Source organism: Drosophila suzukii, chromosome 2L (assembly GCF_043229965.1).
Source record: "Drosophila suzukii chromosome 2L, CBGP_Dsuzu_IsoJpt1.0, whole genome shotgun sequence".
Taxonomy (NCBI): domain Eukaryota; kingdom Metazoa; phylum Arthropoda; class Insecta; order Diptera; family Drosophilidae; genus Drosophila; species Drosophila suzukii.
Window position 1 is genome coordinate 11356297 of NC_092080.1, and position 18410 is coordinate 11374706.

Here is an 18410-nt window from a genome sequence, read left to right on the forward strand (position 1 = left end):
GCGTGTGTATCTCTTAGTGATAACATCGATGTTCGAAAAAAAGCATCGATACATCGCTGTTTTAAAAAACATCGATAGTATCGATAGTGACATCGATGTTTTTGCATCCCTATCGTCGCGTAGTAAAATTCGTATCGGAACCCAGTTATTTGTGCAGTGGGACTGTGGAAAATGTTGTAATTTTACCACGATAGCACGGCCAGTGATCTATTCGAAAAAAGAGGTGTGTACGAATGCGAAAATTTGGATTACATAGCCCCCAGTCTGCCTGTGCTTGTGTGTGTGTCGCCCTGTGCGTGTGTATGTTCGTGGGCATGTTCGTGTGCGTGCAAAAGGAAAAAAGATATGCTGAAAAAAAAGTATCTCTTCTCTATTTAAAAATGTGTGTCAGTGTATTGTGCGGCAGCAACAAAAATAATAAATAATAGCTGCCGCTGTTGCGACTGCTTGCTGAAAAAAATAGAAGAAAAAAAAAAAAAAACCGTTTGGCGTCTTTGGGGTCTTTTAATTGTGCCAAAGCCATTGTTTTATCATTTTTCCCATCATCATTCAAGACGCGTTCTGTGCCGAATAACGCCCGTCTTTTCTTTTTTCCCCCCTCAGTTTTTTTTTTGCGAAGGAAGCTGAGCTGTTTTTCCATCTCTGTCTGGCACACGCAACTATGCCTGTGCCTTGCTATTGGAATAGTTGGTATGTAAAAGACATAAGTGCGATATGTCCGTTTCACACTAGATTTTTGTCACCCTGTGCCAGCCGCACTCGCACACAAACACACACACACACTCACCTGAGACAACTCCACCATATGTCTGTCTGTCTGTCTATCTGTCTGCTTTTCCTTAACACATCCACATCCACGTTCACATTCCACCCCATTGGCAATGCCTCTCTTTCGTACAGCTGCAGTCAAAATAATAGTAATGGCCCTTTGGTTCTACGGCCGTTACGTATCTTGCTGGTTTTTTAAGAGCCCCTGGTGATGGGAGAAGGACGAACAAAAGCATTCTTCCAAAGTTGTTTTCTTGGGTCTTACAACTTCAACCCCAGAAAGGAAACGCGCATTTCGAAACCCTTATTAATAACATAACTATAAGTTATCTACTTAAAAATATTATTTTATTTTCTTATTTGTTCAATTTCTCCATTCGTCTATGAATTTTTACACTTAAAATTTTCATAATGGTAAATGTGGAAGAACATACAATGGCCTTTCTTCTAAGTATTTTTATATGACTCACAACTTTCAACCCTAAAGACAACCGCATTCCTTAACCTCACCTTAGAAGTGTTTCAAACAAGAATTGCCTGATCCTAGCGTTTGCTACTTCATTACTTAGATCTCTGAACCCAAGATAAATAGTGGGATATTTATCCATTTTAGAGATATGTACTTACATAGTTGACTACACCTAAGATAACATCAGGGTCAACTTTAGATCATAAAGAAATAAAATTTCACGTTGTCTTGTCAGATGCTTTTCAAAGCTTTAGGCATCCTTGGAAAAAATGATATTTTCATTTGTTGCATAACAAGGAATAGTTTAATGAAATGTGATAAAAAATGTTTAAAAATGTCGTATTTGTAAGTGTGTTTACCAATATAAAAACAATTTTCAGATACATTTTCACAAATTTTCATTTAGACCAAACCAATTGATTTTAAAATATTGACCGCCACTGTGGGGTCTGTTCGTCTTTTTGTTTTTGTCCACGCGAAAAGGAGGAAATATGTATTTTTTCTTCGCTTGTTTTTAATGTTTAGGTGTGGTCGTGCTTTAGTTGCGGGCTTACACATATCCAGTTGTATGTATTTCTTCAAGCGGAAGCGGTCGTAAAAAAAGTTTTCGTGGCGGTGCCCACACAGTTGACATTGAACTCTCGCCTGAGTCTCTGAAAACCTCGCTCTCTCCTGCTCCTGGCCCAAACCCACTTCTCCTACCCCTTCTCCGCCCACTCTGCCAACTGACTGATATTTGGCCAGCTCAGTTACTTTCCAAAAAAGCCAACTCCTGGCCTTTCATTTTTTTCGCTTGCCGGCCACATTTACTTTTCTTCATACCCTTTTGCAATTTTTTTTTGTGAAAGGAGAGGAGTGTTAAGGGGGTAGGGTAAATCACTTAGCAGATATTTTTAGCCCCAGACTAATTGTTTAAGCGGATTTGGTTTCCCATTTTCTATTATAGTTTTACAGTTCATGAGAAATAAGTAAAAGATTTAGTATTTAGTTTTACATTTTTATGTATGATATTATGAACTTTATGAAAAAGAGACCAAAATTTGTATCATCATCATCATCCTTAGCAAATCCCAAGTTTTCTTATAAAAACTTTTATTAATTTTAACCATGTTCTTAAATTGTAAGGCGGTTTTAGCCAACTTATTATAAGTAAAAACTAAAGGCTTTATTTTCTCTTAAAAGAATTGGAAATTCATCTCACATTCCCCCGCCTATCCTTACATTTCCCCCACTTTTTGAATTATAACCATTCTATGAGAGCATTTTGGGTTCATGTTGACTCATTGTGGCCGTCGAGTGCGGGGGTTTGTGCGGGCAAGCTTTCTTATTATTATTACGAGATATGTACGGATATGTACTGGGGCCCCATAAATATATATATATATATGGCTCCTACTGTGGTTATTATGTGGCTCACGTCTCTGGGAAAGATTCGCGCCGCGACTGCGCACGATTATGGCACATTTCGAGTGACGAGAGCAAAGTTGACTGCGCTGCGGCCGCCTGTTGCAGAAAACGTGTCAAGTTGGCCAGATACATCTACTATATGTTTATACATATATATATATAGTTACTATATGTGCAAGAGCATAACCAACCGAGCTGCCCCCGGCGAGAGCCCGATTTCGAGTTCGATTAATTTCGTTGCGCCTCGGTAGCTGTGCACTCAACTCAAACATCCGCTCAAACGGACAGCGAGCGCACACTAATTCCAGTGGGGAACGTTTACCTCGCCGTAGGCCAACCCATTACACCACTGCCCACATCTGCCAGTCCCCCGGATCCCCTTTCCGTTGGCATACCTTCGAGAAAACCCTTTTTATCTAGGGGAGTGTTGCCTTCACTCGGGTGACAACATCTGTGTGGATCGGGTCTCTTCTGTAGTACACTAGACTGCAAGTTCTTGATTTAGGAATAGAAGGTATCTCATGAGATCTAAGTTTTTGGTATATTTGGTTATTTCTGTAATTAAAACTTTACAGAACCTAAGAAATCTGTTTATAAAATGAATTTTATGATGATGTTTTAAAAGGTTTTAAGTTATTATGTTATAGTATTCGCTTTTCGAAATAACTTCAAACATAATGTTTATGGATAGTACTTATGTTACTTATATTATAACTACAGGGTCTTGGTTATCAACAAAATAACTTCAATAAATTAATATACTTTTTATTTTTTTAGATGTTTTCTTATTTTAACTCTTAGTTGTTAAATTATGATGATGTTTTAAGAGGTTTTAAGTTATTATATTAAAGTATTCCCCTTTCGGAATAGCTTCAAAAATAATATTTATGGGTAGTACTTATAATACTTATATTACATCTACAGGGACTTGGTTCATCAACAAAATAGTTTTAAAAAATTAATTTTATTTTTATTTTTAAAGATGTTTTCTTATTTTAACTCTTAGGTGTTAAACTATTATAAAATGCTGATATTGTCCGATTTCAAATAGTAATCTTTACTTTTCATTTAATTTTCTTGGGTATTCAATTACCCTGCAGCTATTATGTTGAGTAGTGTAAACAGCTTACAATAGCAGAAACCTAAAACATTTCAAAGAAACTGCCAACAGAAAATTCGCTGCTCTACAGTTTTTTGCCTTGTATCTTATTGCTGTTTACACCTGTTCATGCCGACGCCGTCGTCGTTTTAATTTCGCATTTTGTTTTTGTTTACATTCATGTAAAAAATTCTTTATAAACGCTCCATATTTGGCGAGTGACATGCCCCCAGCTCTTGAAACTATATAAATGCCAAACCCACACAGAGTTAAGAATTTTTTTTGGGTTGGTGGGCTTTTGTAGCTTGCTGCTGATGTTGTGTTTCATATGCGTATCAAATAATTGAGCTCAATTGATTTCAATTAAAACTGACAAGTCGCTGAGGCTTTTGTTGTTGCTGCTGTTATGGTTGTTAGTGCTAAGTCATATGAAACAAAAACCATCAAAATGCCTCAAATGTGGTCTCTGTTTGCTTGATGAGCTGGGTCGAATGAACAATGCGCTAGGAAGTAGGTGATTATTTCAATAATAAAGGTGAATTCGAAAGAAATACTTTTTTGAAATTTTCAAAAGTAAGTAATGCAAGTTTCTAATCTTTTATAGACATTCAATGATCAAATAATAGGCTTGTTGTTTTCATACCTTGATTATAGTGCCTATTTGATCACCGATTCCTGTATATAATTTACATGATCTCCGATGAGTGGAAGCATGATTACCTACTGATAAGACCTAAGCAAACATTTAAGCTGTAAGTGATTCGTAGAAATATGGAATGTTTGTTAAAGTCTTAGTTTTTGAATAGAAAAATGTGGTGGATTTTGCTGATATTGTATTTCCATATCTACATTTTAATCCAAGACTCAGATAAGAGAGAAAGTCCCTTGATTTTTTGTGACTCACCAAGGTGACACAGAACCATTTTTAATAACATCCCTATAATTTATCCATGATTCACCTGCGCAAATAGAATGAATGGAATGTTGCCTTATTTGAATAATTGGAGCTCAAATAGTTTTAATTGAACATGTGTAATTTATAGATAAACAACATTTCTGATTTCCAATAAGCATACAAGCACTTACCTATATATCGTAAACCAAATGGGGAGGCACCCTATTTGGAAAGAAGAAACTTCTAGGGACAAAGATTTTCATTACAATCGCCCCCGCGACTATAAAATGCTATTATTAAGATATATTGGTCCATTGTTAACAGACTTTCAATACCGATCGTAAAACTAATAAGGCATACATCGATAAAGAAGATAAATTGCGATTCATTATATTAGAAAAGTACAATAAACTTGATTGGTTATTTTTCAATACTAAATATACTTACATACAAGATTATTTTGCAATTAGTTGCTTGGTTTTATGTTCTCATTTATTTTTAGAGAAACGAAGCCCTTAGCGATTCGTACGAATTGCTGTCCATCTAAACTATTTGTCGCTTCACTACAGGAATAGATACTCAAGAATAGCTCTTTGAAATACCAAATTCCTATAAAGGATTCTGCAGCCAGGCGAAGATCAACCCCATTGTAGCCCATATGCCCCACCATTCGTAGAGCACAATCGTCTATTAATACGAAACAAGTTTCGTATGGAGGGTGATATTTTGTGTATATTTTCGTATTTGTTTATGAATTTCAACGCTTGTGCCAATTGCCCCCGTTTATTATTGCCGTTTGTCTTATTGAAATTCAACACTTTATTTAACAATTCATATGCACGGCCACTCAGTCGGCCGCCCCTGGATAGAAATGAATAATAATTAAATTATATTGCTACTGTCTGTGTCTCTGACGTTTGTTTCTAAATATTTGGCCATTGCGCTTTCTTCCAGCAGCTGCTTCGCATATTTGTTAATGTGATTTTTATTGTACGATTTTTTTTTTGTTTTGTTTATTTTCAAAAAACTTTGGCATGCCGGCGCCACGAGCCTAAGACAACCGAAAAGAAAAAATATTTGGATATGGCCGGCCGCGTGTGTTTGGCTTTAGTTTTGTATACGTATACCTATATATTTTTTTTTTAATGCGCGCAAAACTTTCACTTCCATTAAAAATATAAAGTCTCGTCTCGGAGACCCGGTGTGTGTGGCTGTGTGTGTTTATTTGTACCTGTTTGGTCGACAACGTTAAATGACATTAGGCTAGGTTTTATGGTTCGTCGGCGGAGATGGGATGAGTTTGTTGGGGGCAGGTGAAGCGCAGGCGAAATTCTGCACAAATGTCAACGTAGAAAATTTACATGGGCAGCGGAATCGAACGATTTCGCTTTTCTTTTCAACCCTTTTGCTTTCCTATCTTTTTTATATCTCTTATTTTAATGCCCTAACAATGGGATTTTAATGGGCTGTTTGTAAAGTAACTTTTAGAAATTTTCGAATATTATGCAATCCTATTGTAATACAGTTTTCATGTTGGAATGAATCTGAAACCGTGCATGACCAATTAGTACTGTGTTTTTTAAATCTTTTTGTAGCATCTTAAATTTTAAATATTTTAGAATCATATAAACCAAACATATAAACTTTGTTTAGATACCGACAAAAACTGTAGATAATAAAATGAGGTCAAAAATATTCATTTATTTCAAAATGGACCTAATGCAAATATAATTGCATAAAGATAGCGTATTAAAACTTCATGAATTAGGTACCAATTTTCTATTTTCCGAGGTACCTGCTATAAATACTGTGCATTTGTGTATGCCAGAGTCCATAATTGTGTGAACGGAAGTTGAAAGCTCGACAATTAAGGTGGCCATGGGAGTGTAAAGTTTTGTCCGTCGCCCAGGTAGAAATAATAAAACGGACCTGGGCAGTCGGAACTAAGAGCGTTGACTAATATGCCGGTTAGACTAATTGCATTTCTCACATGCTGGGTCCACAGTGTTTTCTTTTTCTTTTATGAGTCAGTCGTCGGTGGGGTTGTGTGGTATCGATTCAGGAGCACTCCCCACAAAGGGCTTTAAAAAAAAACCAAGTATAGATGTAAACAAATCTGCCATATGAGTCAGCCAAGCGAGCCAAACTGATCAGATTTCCAAAAGCACAAGTGCCACGACTGGCTGTCAACTGGGGCGTAGATTGATACCTCTCTGTTCAACAGATTAGCGGCTGCACAGCAGCATATAGCCAACATATAGCAACCGGATCAGCCTTGGGCTGCAATTTGTTCATGCTGCATAGTTTATAGGAGCGCTGGCTGGCATCAATTGGCCGGTTTAATGACTTCATGTTAGCCCATTAGTCATTCGGGTTGTCTATGTGTCTGCGGTGAAATTGCTTTCATTTGACTTGGTGTCCCGGCTGGATAAATCATTGGGGGTTATATAATGCGGATCTGCCAAGGCCAATTATATTGTTTACAGTGCCAGTTTCAAGTGAGTCAGGTCTAGAAAGACTCGTTGAGAATCCAAAATAAGGGTTGTCACAGATCTTAATCTTCCAGCTGAATCAACAAAACATTTTGTTTTATGCTTAAAATAATAATATATTTTGCATATTTCTGAATACTAAATTCATTGCATAAACTATTTAAAAATAATTGTAAAATATTCGTATGTTCTGTTCTTTTATGGTGCTTAATAAAAGCTGAAAATTATATTCCAATCAAAAATTATTATTCAAGTCAAGTTTAGGAATGGGTTCATATCTATATAACACCTTTTTTTGTAAATCTTTCTTTTATATTAATTATAAAACATTAATGGATAACTTATAAATCATTCTCATGAGCTTTTCATGGAAGCGCAGCTATGTTCCATTAAAAACAAGTCCGATTTGTATCGCTTGGGAAAATGTTATCTGTTGATTCGTTTCTATATCCTGTCATAAAGTGTGATATCTAAAATATCCAGTTTCCTGGCGCGTTTCCCTGAGATTAACTGGCGCGGATCTATTTAATTGTCCGTCAGCGTATCCGTCTCATTTAGATGCACACCAGCATCGTTTAGCACTTGCCGGCTGAAGTGAGTGAGCCACTGAATGAGTGACTGACTGACTAGTTGACTAACTGACTAACTGCCTAACTGAATGACTGAATGAATGTCGAACACACGGACACACAATGCCAGTCAGTCTCAGCAACTAGGTTTAAGCACATTATGCATGCATTTGCAGCCTCGTAAGTCTTTTATGGCCGACAACCGACATCATTCGCTGCAATTGTTCGCTCTAGAAACCAGTGAGTGAGTGACCCACTTTGGGCCATAAATTAGCACAAACAACAGCAGCCCAGACAGGCAACTTTTATTCAGCTTATTAAGTAGATGAACAACGTACCATGTAGTGTGTCTAGTTAGGCTCTCTAGTCTCTCGTCGCTCGGACTCACGCACTTACGATTCCAGTCTTGCTTTTATAGATCATTGTCATGTTTAGCTTTCGGTTTCTCGCTGCAAGTCAATTGGGTCAGGTCCGAGAAGCAGACCGACCGACCGACCGTCCGAGCTGAAGTGGAAAACGTGGCCTGAAACCTGCCATTAAAAGACCATTAACTATTGTCCAATATTAAGTTATTTCATAGCATTAAATTAGCCTCTTGCAAAGCCGATTGAAATGTTTGCCTGCCTGCTCCTCCGTAGCTCTTTTACACACTCTGGAGTTGGGATTTTGGATTTTCGAACTCTGGACATAGACAATGTTGTTTAATTGATTGGAGAAAGTGAGCCGGCCGAATAAATCGATGGGAAAATGTCTTCATTGGGCTCGTTTTTGGCCAAAAGTGCAATGTGCAATCAAGAAAATTGAATATGCACCGGGTCCGAAAAATTAACTCTGTTTCGTTTCGGCTTTTGTGCATAATTGAGATGAAATTCATTTGATTCGAATAACTTTTGAAGCAATCGATGTCTGCTTAATTATATATGGTAATTTTCATCTCACAATCTATGAAATGTTCAATTGCTCAATACAAAAACGTTTATATTTTTGGGTCAAAATCAAAAATTGTTTTACTTCGAGGGTTTTGTAATTACAAAAAAAAATTTGAATAAAAATGTAAACCTTACATTTTTTAAAATAATTTACATTTTCTCTTATACCCATACATCATGAAAAACAAAACCGTATGGTTTATATCTCGAGAACGTGCTGACTGAAATGAATTCTTTAGATATTGATGATGGGGTAACAACAGATTTAACAATAAAAGAACCCTTATTAATTTATAAGAATACGATGAGAAAGCAACAGATTGTTATTATCTCACACATGCATTCAACCATTGTTGGGTAGCACCCGATTACAAGATCAATTTGATGACATCGAGTTGATCTTTTGTTACTCATATGATTTTTTGTCCCAGGTCATTGGCATATGGTTTTATATTTTGTTTTACCCGATTTTATATGCACACTTTACATTTCTGTCAGGCTGCCGTTCAGTCTTTCTTTATGTGGCTGCATTTTGAGACCGTTAGCGTTAACAATTTTTAATAGTTTTGCTGCGCTTTGGCTTCGGCTGCAAGTGATGGACGGCCCCAGCAGCAGGCTCAAGTTTTTCCTAGACTAGTGGAAAAACCCGTTTCCTCCTGACTCCATACACCGCACTCCACTCCAAATGGTTTCGCTTCGGCCAACGTTGTCCGCTGTTGGCTTAATTTATGAAAGTTTAAAAGCTGCAGCCTGGCGGCGATTGCATTTCGTGTCGCCTGTAAATCAGAACTACCGCTAGGCATCCCATCCTCATCCACATCCACATCTCTCCCCCAGTTGCATCCATTTCGAATCGCAATTCGAATACGAATCCGTATCCCATTCTCATTGCCATTCCCATTCCCATTCCCAATTCGAGTCCCAACTGGTTTGAACTTTATAAATATTTATTGTATATATTTATGGAGCCGAGCCGTACCCCTACATGTGCCACATCCTGCCGCATGTCTGAGCCAGTGACCTTATTTATTCCACCGCCAATCCACAGCAGAGAGAGTGCGGCTTTTTTTTTTCAGCCCGAAAGTAGAACATTTTGGCCTGGCGAGAGTCCAGGTCGCTTGGTTGATGAAAAGATCGCGCGTGCCATTAGAAAGTAAGCGCCACTAAACGAGGTCTGAATGTTTAATTTGACTTTTGGGGCACTTTGGATTAAACTGCACTCTCTTTCGGGGTGGGAATTTCTATGCTGGAATGGGATCGGACGAAAGTGAAACATTGGTGACTGTCTGGGATCCGGATTCAAGCTCTAGATTCCAGAATGGGAGCGTCAAGATTCCAAGAACGAGTAGGAATGTCCTAAATTACTTACTGGTAAAGATTCAAGTGGCGCATTTATATATTTATTAACTCTTGAGGGGGCCTTACATTATAAAATAATCTTTAGATTGGTGGCTGCAATTTAGCAACCTTAACGTTGACTATATAAAGTCTGCAAATTGCTTATGCAAATGAAATTGAAAGGTCTGAGAACAGAATAATAATGATATGTGGGAATACTTTTTGTCTTCGCATTGTATTTTTGTCGTGGGTTCATCTCTGCCGAAGGCCTTAAGAATATAGTTATAGTAATAAAAATCCGGCACATTCACTAAAATTTGCATTTTTTCCCTTCTTTCAGATGTTGCAACTGGCGTAGAGTAATCGAGTGCCCATCATGTCGGACAAGGTGAGCACATCCTTGGCAGCCCAACTGCATTCCCATGCCCTGGCATCGGCGGAAGGTAGTGGTGGTATTGGTGGAGTGAGCGCCTGCCATGCCAGCACAGATAAGGACATCCATGCTCCTCCTCTCCAGTTCGAAATAGATGCGCCGGCGGCTGCGATCAGTGCCCAGCTGAATTTCAAAATCGTACCCGCCGACAGTTTGCCCGGGCTGAGCTACCAGGACATGTTTGCCTCCATGAATACATCACAAATCTCCAATGCCTCCACGGAGTCCAGCTGCAGTCCGCCCATTCAGGGCGCGATACCGCCACCAAAGCCCAGTCGTCACATGGCCGTGCAGCCGCTGAATAGCGTAAGCAGTCAAACCATCAAACCCATACAACATCTAATCATAAATTCCTGTCTTTAGAAATCCTGCCGATTTCCCAAGCTAGAGGAGTGCGCCCACTTCCACTACGAACGGGTACAGCTGGGTCCGCTCTCCGTGCAGCTTTTGGATGACAAATCGGAGCATATGGGCAGTAGTATTGCCTCGCAGTCCATCGGCGGTGACCTGCCGCACAGCTCGCTGCGTAGCTTCTCCCCGGAGAGCTGCTGGTTCATCATCCGCGTGTGCCCACAGCGCTGCGAACCGTTCCTTATCAAGCGGAGCTTTGAGAACATGCAGCTGCTGGACGAGATGCTCCACCGGTGCGTGTATGACCGGAAAATCAGCGGACTACGCAACATGGAGGAACTGGCAGCCGAACTGCCCAGCGAGTCGGATGTGGAGTATGCGGTGGCCAAGTACCTGGAGCGTTTCTCGATGATCGCCTCCGATTCACTGACCTGCGGCACTATTCTCACCTGGCTGCAGCTGGACAACAAGGGCAGGCGACTCCCACTGGCAGATGGTGAGACACAAAGGACTATCAACACGCCGGCGGTTGGGGCTGCCTATGGAGTGAGACGCTATCAGGCCCAGGCTCCCGACGAGATCAACATCGAGGTGGGCGACATGATCTCCGTGATCGATATGCCCAGTCCGGCGGAATCGATTTGGTGGCGTGGCAAGAAGTCGCATCTCCAGAAGTCCCTCTACGAGGTGGGCTTTTTTCCCCAATCCTGTGTGGCCACCATTGGCGACAAGGTGCCGAGGAATTTTCCCATGCCGGCTCCGCTCGTGGGTCACCTGGATGCTTCACCCACTAAGCCAGTGCTGCGCAAGCACGGCAAACTGATCGCCTTCTTCCGTTCCTTCATCCTGTCGCGACCATCCCGCCGTCGCTTGAAACAGAGCGGCATTTACCGCGAGCGCGTCTTTAACTGTGACCTGTCCGAGCACCTGCTGAACAGCGGCCAGGACATTCCCATGGTCCTGCGCTCCTGCGCAGAGTTTATCGAAAACTATGGCGTTATAGACGGAATATACCGGCTCTCTGGCATCACCTCCAACATCCAGCGTCTGAGGCGTGCCTTCGATGAGGAGCGTGTGCCGGATTTAGGTAATCCGGAGATGAAGCAGGACATCCATGCGGTCAGTTCGCTGCTCAAAATGTATTTCCGTGAGCTTCCCAATCCCCTGTGCACCTACCAGCTGTACGACAACTTTGTGGAGGCTATACAAGTGAAGGCCGACGAGGCGGACGAGCGGTTGCGACTCATGAAGGAGACGGTGCTCAAGCTGCCACCGCCACACTATAGGTAAGTCTCGGAATATCCCAATTAAATTCCATTCCTTCACCTAGTTTATTTTATTACATTTAATAATTAACAATGATTTCCTTACAGAACTCTTAAATATCTGGCCGAGCATCTGTTTAAGGTGTCCCAGCACCACGAACGCACTGGAATGACGGACAAGAATCTGGCCATTGTGTGGGCACCAAACCTACTGCGCTCTCCCGCCCTTGAGTCAGGGGGCGTGGCTGCCCTACGAGGCGTGGGCGTCCAGGCGGTGGTCACCGAGTACCTGATACGGAATTGCCATAACATCTTCGACGCTCTGGATGATCATCCTTCGCGGCAGAGCATGGTGGCGAGTGCTGCGGCGGCTGCGTCTGCGGGTGGAGAGCTGCGTTTGGAATCGCTGACAGATTGCGAAAGTCTGCTGGTGGAGCAGCGGGAGCAGGATCAATCGTTGGGCATGGTAGAGCGACCTAAGAGCTTAAGCACTGGTGGAGCCAAATTGATAAGTCTGGAGGAGGCTCAGGAGAGGCATTCGCGGGTAGATGGCGCCGACCTCAAGCAGTCACTGCCCATTAGCATGCTTACCAGTACGAGCAGTAATGCCGCCTCCAACATCGGCTCCTATATCGAAGTGGGCGGTGGTCCTTCTAGCTTGCCAGATAAATACCACACGGTGCTGTCGGCACCACGTAGCTGGCAAAAACGTAAGCCGGACAAGACGCCCTCTTGGAAGTCGATATTCACGCGCAGTCAGCGGCAAGGCAATCCCGATCCTGGCCAGAAAATCACCACAGATGCCAAGGATTCCGTTGCTTCACGGGTAAGCTTCGTGCAGGCCTCGCATGCACATGCCAGCAAGGAACTTACGAAGCACGACAAACCGAAATCCATTGAACTCCTGGAGACCACGAGCAACGAGCGAGATCCCAAGCCAATGGACCTGTGCATACGGTCCAATTCGATTGATAGCCTGCGCACAGTGGGTCATTCAAGGAGCGTTTCCCACGACTCCTACTTCGATCTGCTGCAGTCGCCACAAAGGGGACACATGACCACCTGTCCGTCTCGGGAGCTCTCCGAACTGGGTCTGAATTTCGATCGGGAGGAGCCGGAAATGCGCATCTTCTCGGAGAGCGAGTCATTGGTCAGCTCCCCGCGGGTGGGCAAGGAAAATGTCCCTCCTGCCACCGGCTGTGCCACACGTCGCATAATGCGCGCCCGGCCGGAGGAGTTCTCCAGCCAGACGAACAGCGTTAATCCCAGTCCCAAGAAACAGCCACGTCTCAATCTCCTCTCCCCCAGCTCGGCCAGAACAATGCCGCCACCGCCTCCACTAGCAGCTGGTGCTGCGTCTTCCTCTTGTGGCCACGAATCTGCTGGAGCGGAGAACTGTTGCAAACGTTACAAGTTGGAAGATCAGCTGTGCGACATCCAGTTTATTGACTGTGGAACTCCGGAAACTGTGCCCACCACCCAACAGCAGTTCGCCAGTGTTGAAGTGCATCCACCACCGAAGCCGGCGAGGGCTGCTGCCCAATCGCCCATTTCGCCGTCGACGGCTGCGTCGGCCGGTTCCTCCACCCCGTCGACCCGCTACAGTTATCCGTCGGTCCAACTGGGTGCCAAGCGGAAGGAGCAGCAGGCTGCCAAAGAGAGATTTAGCTACCAGGGCACCTTCACGCAGCCAGGACAGAAGCAGGAGCCTCCAGCTCCCAGGACAGTGCAGTGAGTACAGAGTTAAATACATGGCTATTCAGTATTTTAAATGATTTAATCCCTTGTAGTGCAAACAACACCGCTACTCTGAGGAAATCACGAGTGGATCCTGTCGAGCTTGATGGCCAGATCAAGCTCTCTGTGCCCACACCCACAACTCCTGGGCGCAGCCCTCGTTACTCCCTTTTGTTGTGCGACACCGAAAGCTCTGAGAACAGCTCGGCTGTGAACACACCACAATACGACATGGAGCCCCTCATGCTGGCTTCGGCCATGTCCGGCGTATCCGGAGTTTCTTCCAACATGCAACAGCAGCTGCTCCTAGGAATAGACACGGACAGCATTTACCAGGGCAGCTCGCACGAGAGTCTGGGACAGCAGGTAAGAGAATCCATACCAATGTGATGTGTTTTTCAAAATGAAACCATCCTTTGACCAGAAACCACCAGAATATTGTACTGATTCATTTATTTTTGCAGTTCAACAACATCCAGGATGCGGAACAACGTGATATGAATGCTCTTAAGCGGGAGCTTTCTCTAGATCTTCAGCCACTGCAGTCGCGCTTGCCACAGCCGGCGAATCGGGCAGCCACATTGCCCGTGAAGGAACATTTGCAGGCAGCGGCGGCGGCAGCCATGTGCTCCTCCCCCAACAACTCCAATTTCACGGACAACACTAGTCAGTCGGTGACGCCCAGCGAGTATGGCTACCAGCATTTGCAGCGCCAGCTGAGCATGCACTCCCTGCTGGCCACCGATGATAGTTCGCCGGTGTACGAGGACTTCGAACAGACTCCGGTCAAGATGGTGCCCACCAGCCCCATTAAATCCACCATTAGCATCACATACAAATCGCCGGAGAAGGAGAAGAAACCTGCTCCACTTTTGGAGACCAATTTCGATGAGAACATTGTTTATGAGCAGGTGAAGTTGTTCCGTAACTCGGTGACCGAGGTCAATCAAATGCTGCACGAGCGATCCAGCCTGAAGCAGATCGCCGAGGAAGAGCAGCAGGATGGAGGTGCCTTTAGGGCGGCGGAGATGACGCAGCAACTGTTGCAGCTGGAACAGGATCAGCAGCAAGAGCAGCAGCAGCAGGAGGAGGAAGAGCCGGAGGATGAGGAGCAGTCCCAGTTGCTCTACGAAAACATTGAGCTGCGCAAACCGAAAACAGTTTACGAAAATCTACGTGGCGAGGAGATGAAATTCATCATAGAAGAACAAAAGCCGAGCAGTGATAGAATCGAACTCGATAGTCTAGACAGTTTGCCAGACAACATGGAACACGAGCATACGTCACCCAGCAAGTCGCCCTCCTTCAGTGTCAAGGAATTGGCCAACAAATTCGAGAGTTCGCCGGTGGAGCAGCTGCCCAGCTTCGATTTCTCAGTGCGCGGCGGCTCGATGAAGAAGCCCAACGAACTGAGCGTGCCCAAGGCCATGCCGGCACCCGTGCCCCTCAAGAAACTTAATAGCAGTGCCCAGAAGATAACGCGCTCGCTAGATGAGAACGCCTTTGTCCGCGAGTTTGGGGGCAAGCAACTACAAGATCTATCTGTTTCGGGCAAGCTACCCGAGGTGATGTCAGAGGTCAACAGCAGGCGCAAGAGTTTCGATTTCACGCGACCCAAGACCCTGAATCCCCCCAAGCGTTTGCCGGGTATGAGCATCACCGAGGAGATTTGTCAGAAGCGTGGTGGCGAACCGGAGCCCATTACGCCCACTACCGAGAATCGCATTTCGCTTATCCAGCAGAATAACATGCCCAAGGAGCAGCAGGGGGCAGCTAATCAGTTCCTGCCTCCGGCGGGACGAAAAAACGTGTTAACCGGCGTGATCCTGGATCGCGAGCGCATCGACAAGATCAAGGAGGAGCGGCGTCAGCAGCTCACGCAGAAGTACTATGGCGACACTCTAAAATCTCGCTCGCGCACGGAACTCAACGCAGAAGACAACTTCCCGGCTACAGAATCGCTGCGTATCAAGTCCAAATCCCGTGGCGATATGCACGCTCTGCAAAAGGACATGGACATGAATCTGAAACAGTTGACCCGCGTGGCTGGTGGTGGGTCGGAGAGCACCCTCCACATGGGCGTGGGCATGGGCCAGGGTAATGGACAGGAGCAGCTAGCACAACAGCGGGTGCGCAGGATTTCGGACGAGAAGAATCAAAATTGTGATACCAGTAATGGTGGCGTGAGTGGAGTAACCGCCACCTCGCTGCTCAGCGTCAAGACGGCGGCCCAGAAATATGGAAGCACCAGCAAGGCGCCAGCGAATAAGTTTGAGCGTGGCCAGCCCATGCCGCGCGAGCGTTTACAGCGGAACTCGTTGGCCGAGAGCACTTCAGGCACCAAGTAAGTAGAAGAAGATACCAAGTTCTTAAACAAATCTTTACTAATCGAATTCCTTTTACAGCAACAGAGAAAAGATCTCACCACAATTCTCAATACGCGACGTGACAGCGATGTTCGAATCTCGGTCACAAAACCAATAGGCTAAGGCAACTTTAGCAACTAATTACATCGAAATAATGAGACCGCTATCTACATATAATCACAGTTCTGGAGCAGCAGTGTATATATGCGCATAAAAGCATATATATTTTATTTAGTTTTTAATCATTCACTTAAGCGCATTGAAATTCTTGAAAGTGTTATTGATATATACGGCGCAAGCGGCTCCAAAGACATTCAGATTTATAACGCCGCGCCTATTGCAGCAACATTTATAATGATATATACTGATGATAATCATATTGACGACGCTTTGCGCCTCAAATCATATGCAAAATTCAATTTTGTTTTGAAGAAGCATGAAGAGAGTATAACTAAAAGACCATCCACATCATACCCCGAAAGTCCCTCGATCCTAAACAGTGCATATTGTTATTGCATTTTACGCGTTTCTTTGCATAGGTGTTAAGTTTCATTCGTTTAACCTTAAAGAACAAAAACAGTGAGTTCAAACTGTTTGAATTCAACTTTGATTTGTTTTTGCGTGATTTGTGTCTCGAATGTTTTTATTTTCTTGTTTCCGCGACTAAATTGTGACGACCATGTATCGGAGATGATAATTTTCTTAATTTAAAATGAAAGCATTTGCAACAACTTTGAGCAAGTTGTCTAAGTTAATTATTATACGATTAATTTATATATATTTTTTAAAACAATAAACTCAATTGCATTGTCACTCAACTACTCTTTATTCAACCAGTTCTTGTACATACTCCTTGGCTTTGCTCTTAGCTATTGCTAATGGAAACTATATGCATTACAGGAGATTTGAAAAGTCTGTGTACGCGACTTAGGCTCAAATGTCGATCTATAACCAGACTTCCGGGAAACTCAAGTAAAAAGATTAATTTATAGCTTAAAATGGAACCAATTTGTCAAAATACATATTTTCTTTAAAAAAAACATATTTGAATTAAAAGTAGTCAAACTAAAGAACAAACAAAATGGTTGTCTATATATATTAATACATAAACTCTAACTAATAACAGTTCGCTAAAAACGATATATATTTAATAGGTATATTGAAAGATTTATGAAGAAAGGCAGTAAACAGAACGCTTACCTACAATTTAGGGCTTAAACTAAAATAATTAAATAAGGGTTTTTGAATTGATTTATTCTGTATGCTTGAAAACGTTAAATCTTATTTACATTAGCTTGGGGGATATTATATTCCCGAAAACTAGACTATGGCTGGAAATCTGCTGAATGAAATTAGCTAAAGGCTGGAATAATACAAACGGGCAAATAAACCTATAATCTGGTTGAAATATTAACAATTTTCCTTTTTTCACGGACAAGTTCAAAGGCTTTGTTAGGTTTACTAAGCGATTTGTTTTATAAATCCATAAAAATATTAAATTCTTCCCTGGAAGTCATTAGCCGCGTACACAGCAAACCCATACTCACAATATATGTACTACCATTATGACCAATAAAAAGCACATCTGTTGCAAAACTATCTAAATAACTTTTACGTGTGGCTCGTGCTTAGATTTGACTAATAGATAAATTTGATACTATAAAAACCAAACGTGCGTTTGAAAACTTAACAGACATATTTATTCGACTTTTAATTACTCCAGAGCAGCTGCCAAAACTTTTATATTTGAAACGTATCAAAATTGTTAAAGGCGGATGAATAAATAAAAACTACAAACGGAAGCATAACGGAGATTAACAGAATTGTAATACAATAACTAAATAGAAAGCTTTAAAACATAAGTTAGCATTTGATATATTTTGATAAAAATAAAAGAAATCCACAACATAGATATAAAAATTGTATTTCATAATGACTGAACCAATAAACAGGCAAAGGAGAAAGAAATCATTTAAAAAACGGTTGCGACAACAACGACAAGAAAAACCATATATAAATGTCATACTTACAAACTGGATAAAACTTATATTTAATAGAGCAAGGATCAATCAACCAATAATATATGTAAGATGAAACGTCATGCGATGAGTTCACAATTTGCATTAACATTTTATAAGCCACAACATACGACATAAACAAAACAACAAAATACTACTTTAACGCATTTAAATAAAAAAAATAAATACATACATTTTTGTGGTTTGTCAATCGCTAAATTGTCTATTTTACTTGACCGCTCTTTGTTTGTATTCATTGTGGTTTTCAGTTTTG

The 18410-nt window shown here is 42.2% G+C and overlaps 1 protein-coding gene across 2 annotated transcripts; it reads left to right on the plus strand.

The window, feature by feature from the left end:
• Positions 1-108: 108 nt before the first annotated feature.
• Positions 109-16936, plus strand: CdGAPr (GTPase-activating protein CdGAPr). 2 transcript variants are annotated; one of them, XM_065862849.2, is made up of 7 exons: positions 109-223; positions 10307-10705; positions 10763-12036; positions 12124-13746; positions 13806-14118; positions 14217-16096; positions 16158-16936. In XM_065862849.2, the coding sequence occupies exons 2-7, from the start codon at positions 10343-10345 to the stop codon at positions 16234-16236; spliced, it is 5532 nt and encodes a 1843-aa protein (XP_065718921.2). In that variant the 5' UTR covers positions 109-223; positions 10307-10342; the 3' UTR covers positions 16237-16936. The 2 variants fall into 2 exon arrangements, with proteins under 2 accessions (XP_065718921.2, XP_070851862.1); XM_070995761.1 differs by lacking the exon at positions 109-223 and adding an exon at positions 614-690.
• Positions 16937-18410: the final 1474 nt, after the last annotated feature.

Coding starts and splice junctions, on each gene's coding strand:
- CdGAPr (XM_065862849.2), top strand. CDS start 10,343: ATGTCGGACAAGGTGAGCACATCCTTGGCAGCCCAACTGCATTCCCAT. Junction 12,037..12,123: donor CTGCCACCGCCACACTATAG/GTAAGTCTCGGA, acceptor ATTTCCTTACAG/AACTCTTAAATATCTGGCCG. Junction 13,747..13,805: donor CCAGCTCCCAGGACAGTGCA/GTGAGTACAGAG, acceptor AATCCCTTGTAG/TGCAAACAACACCGCTACTC.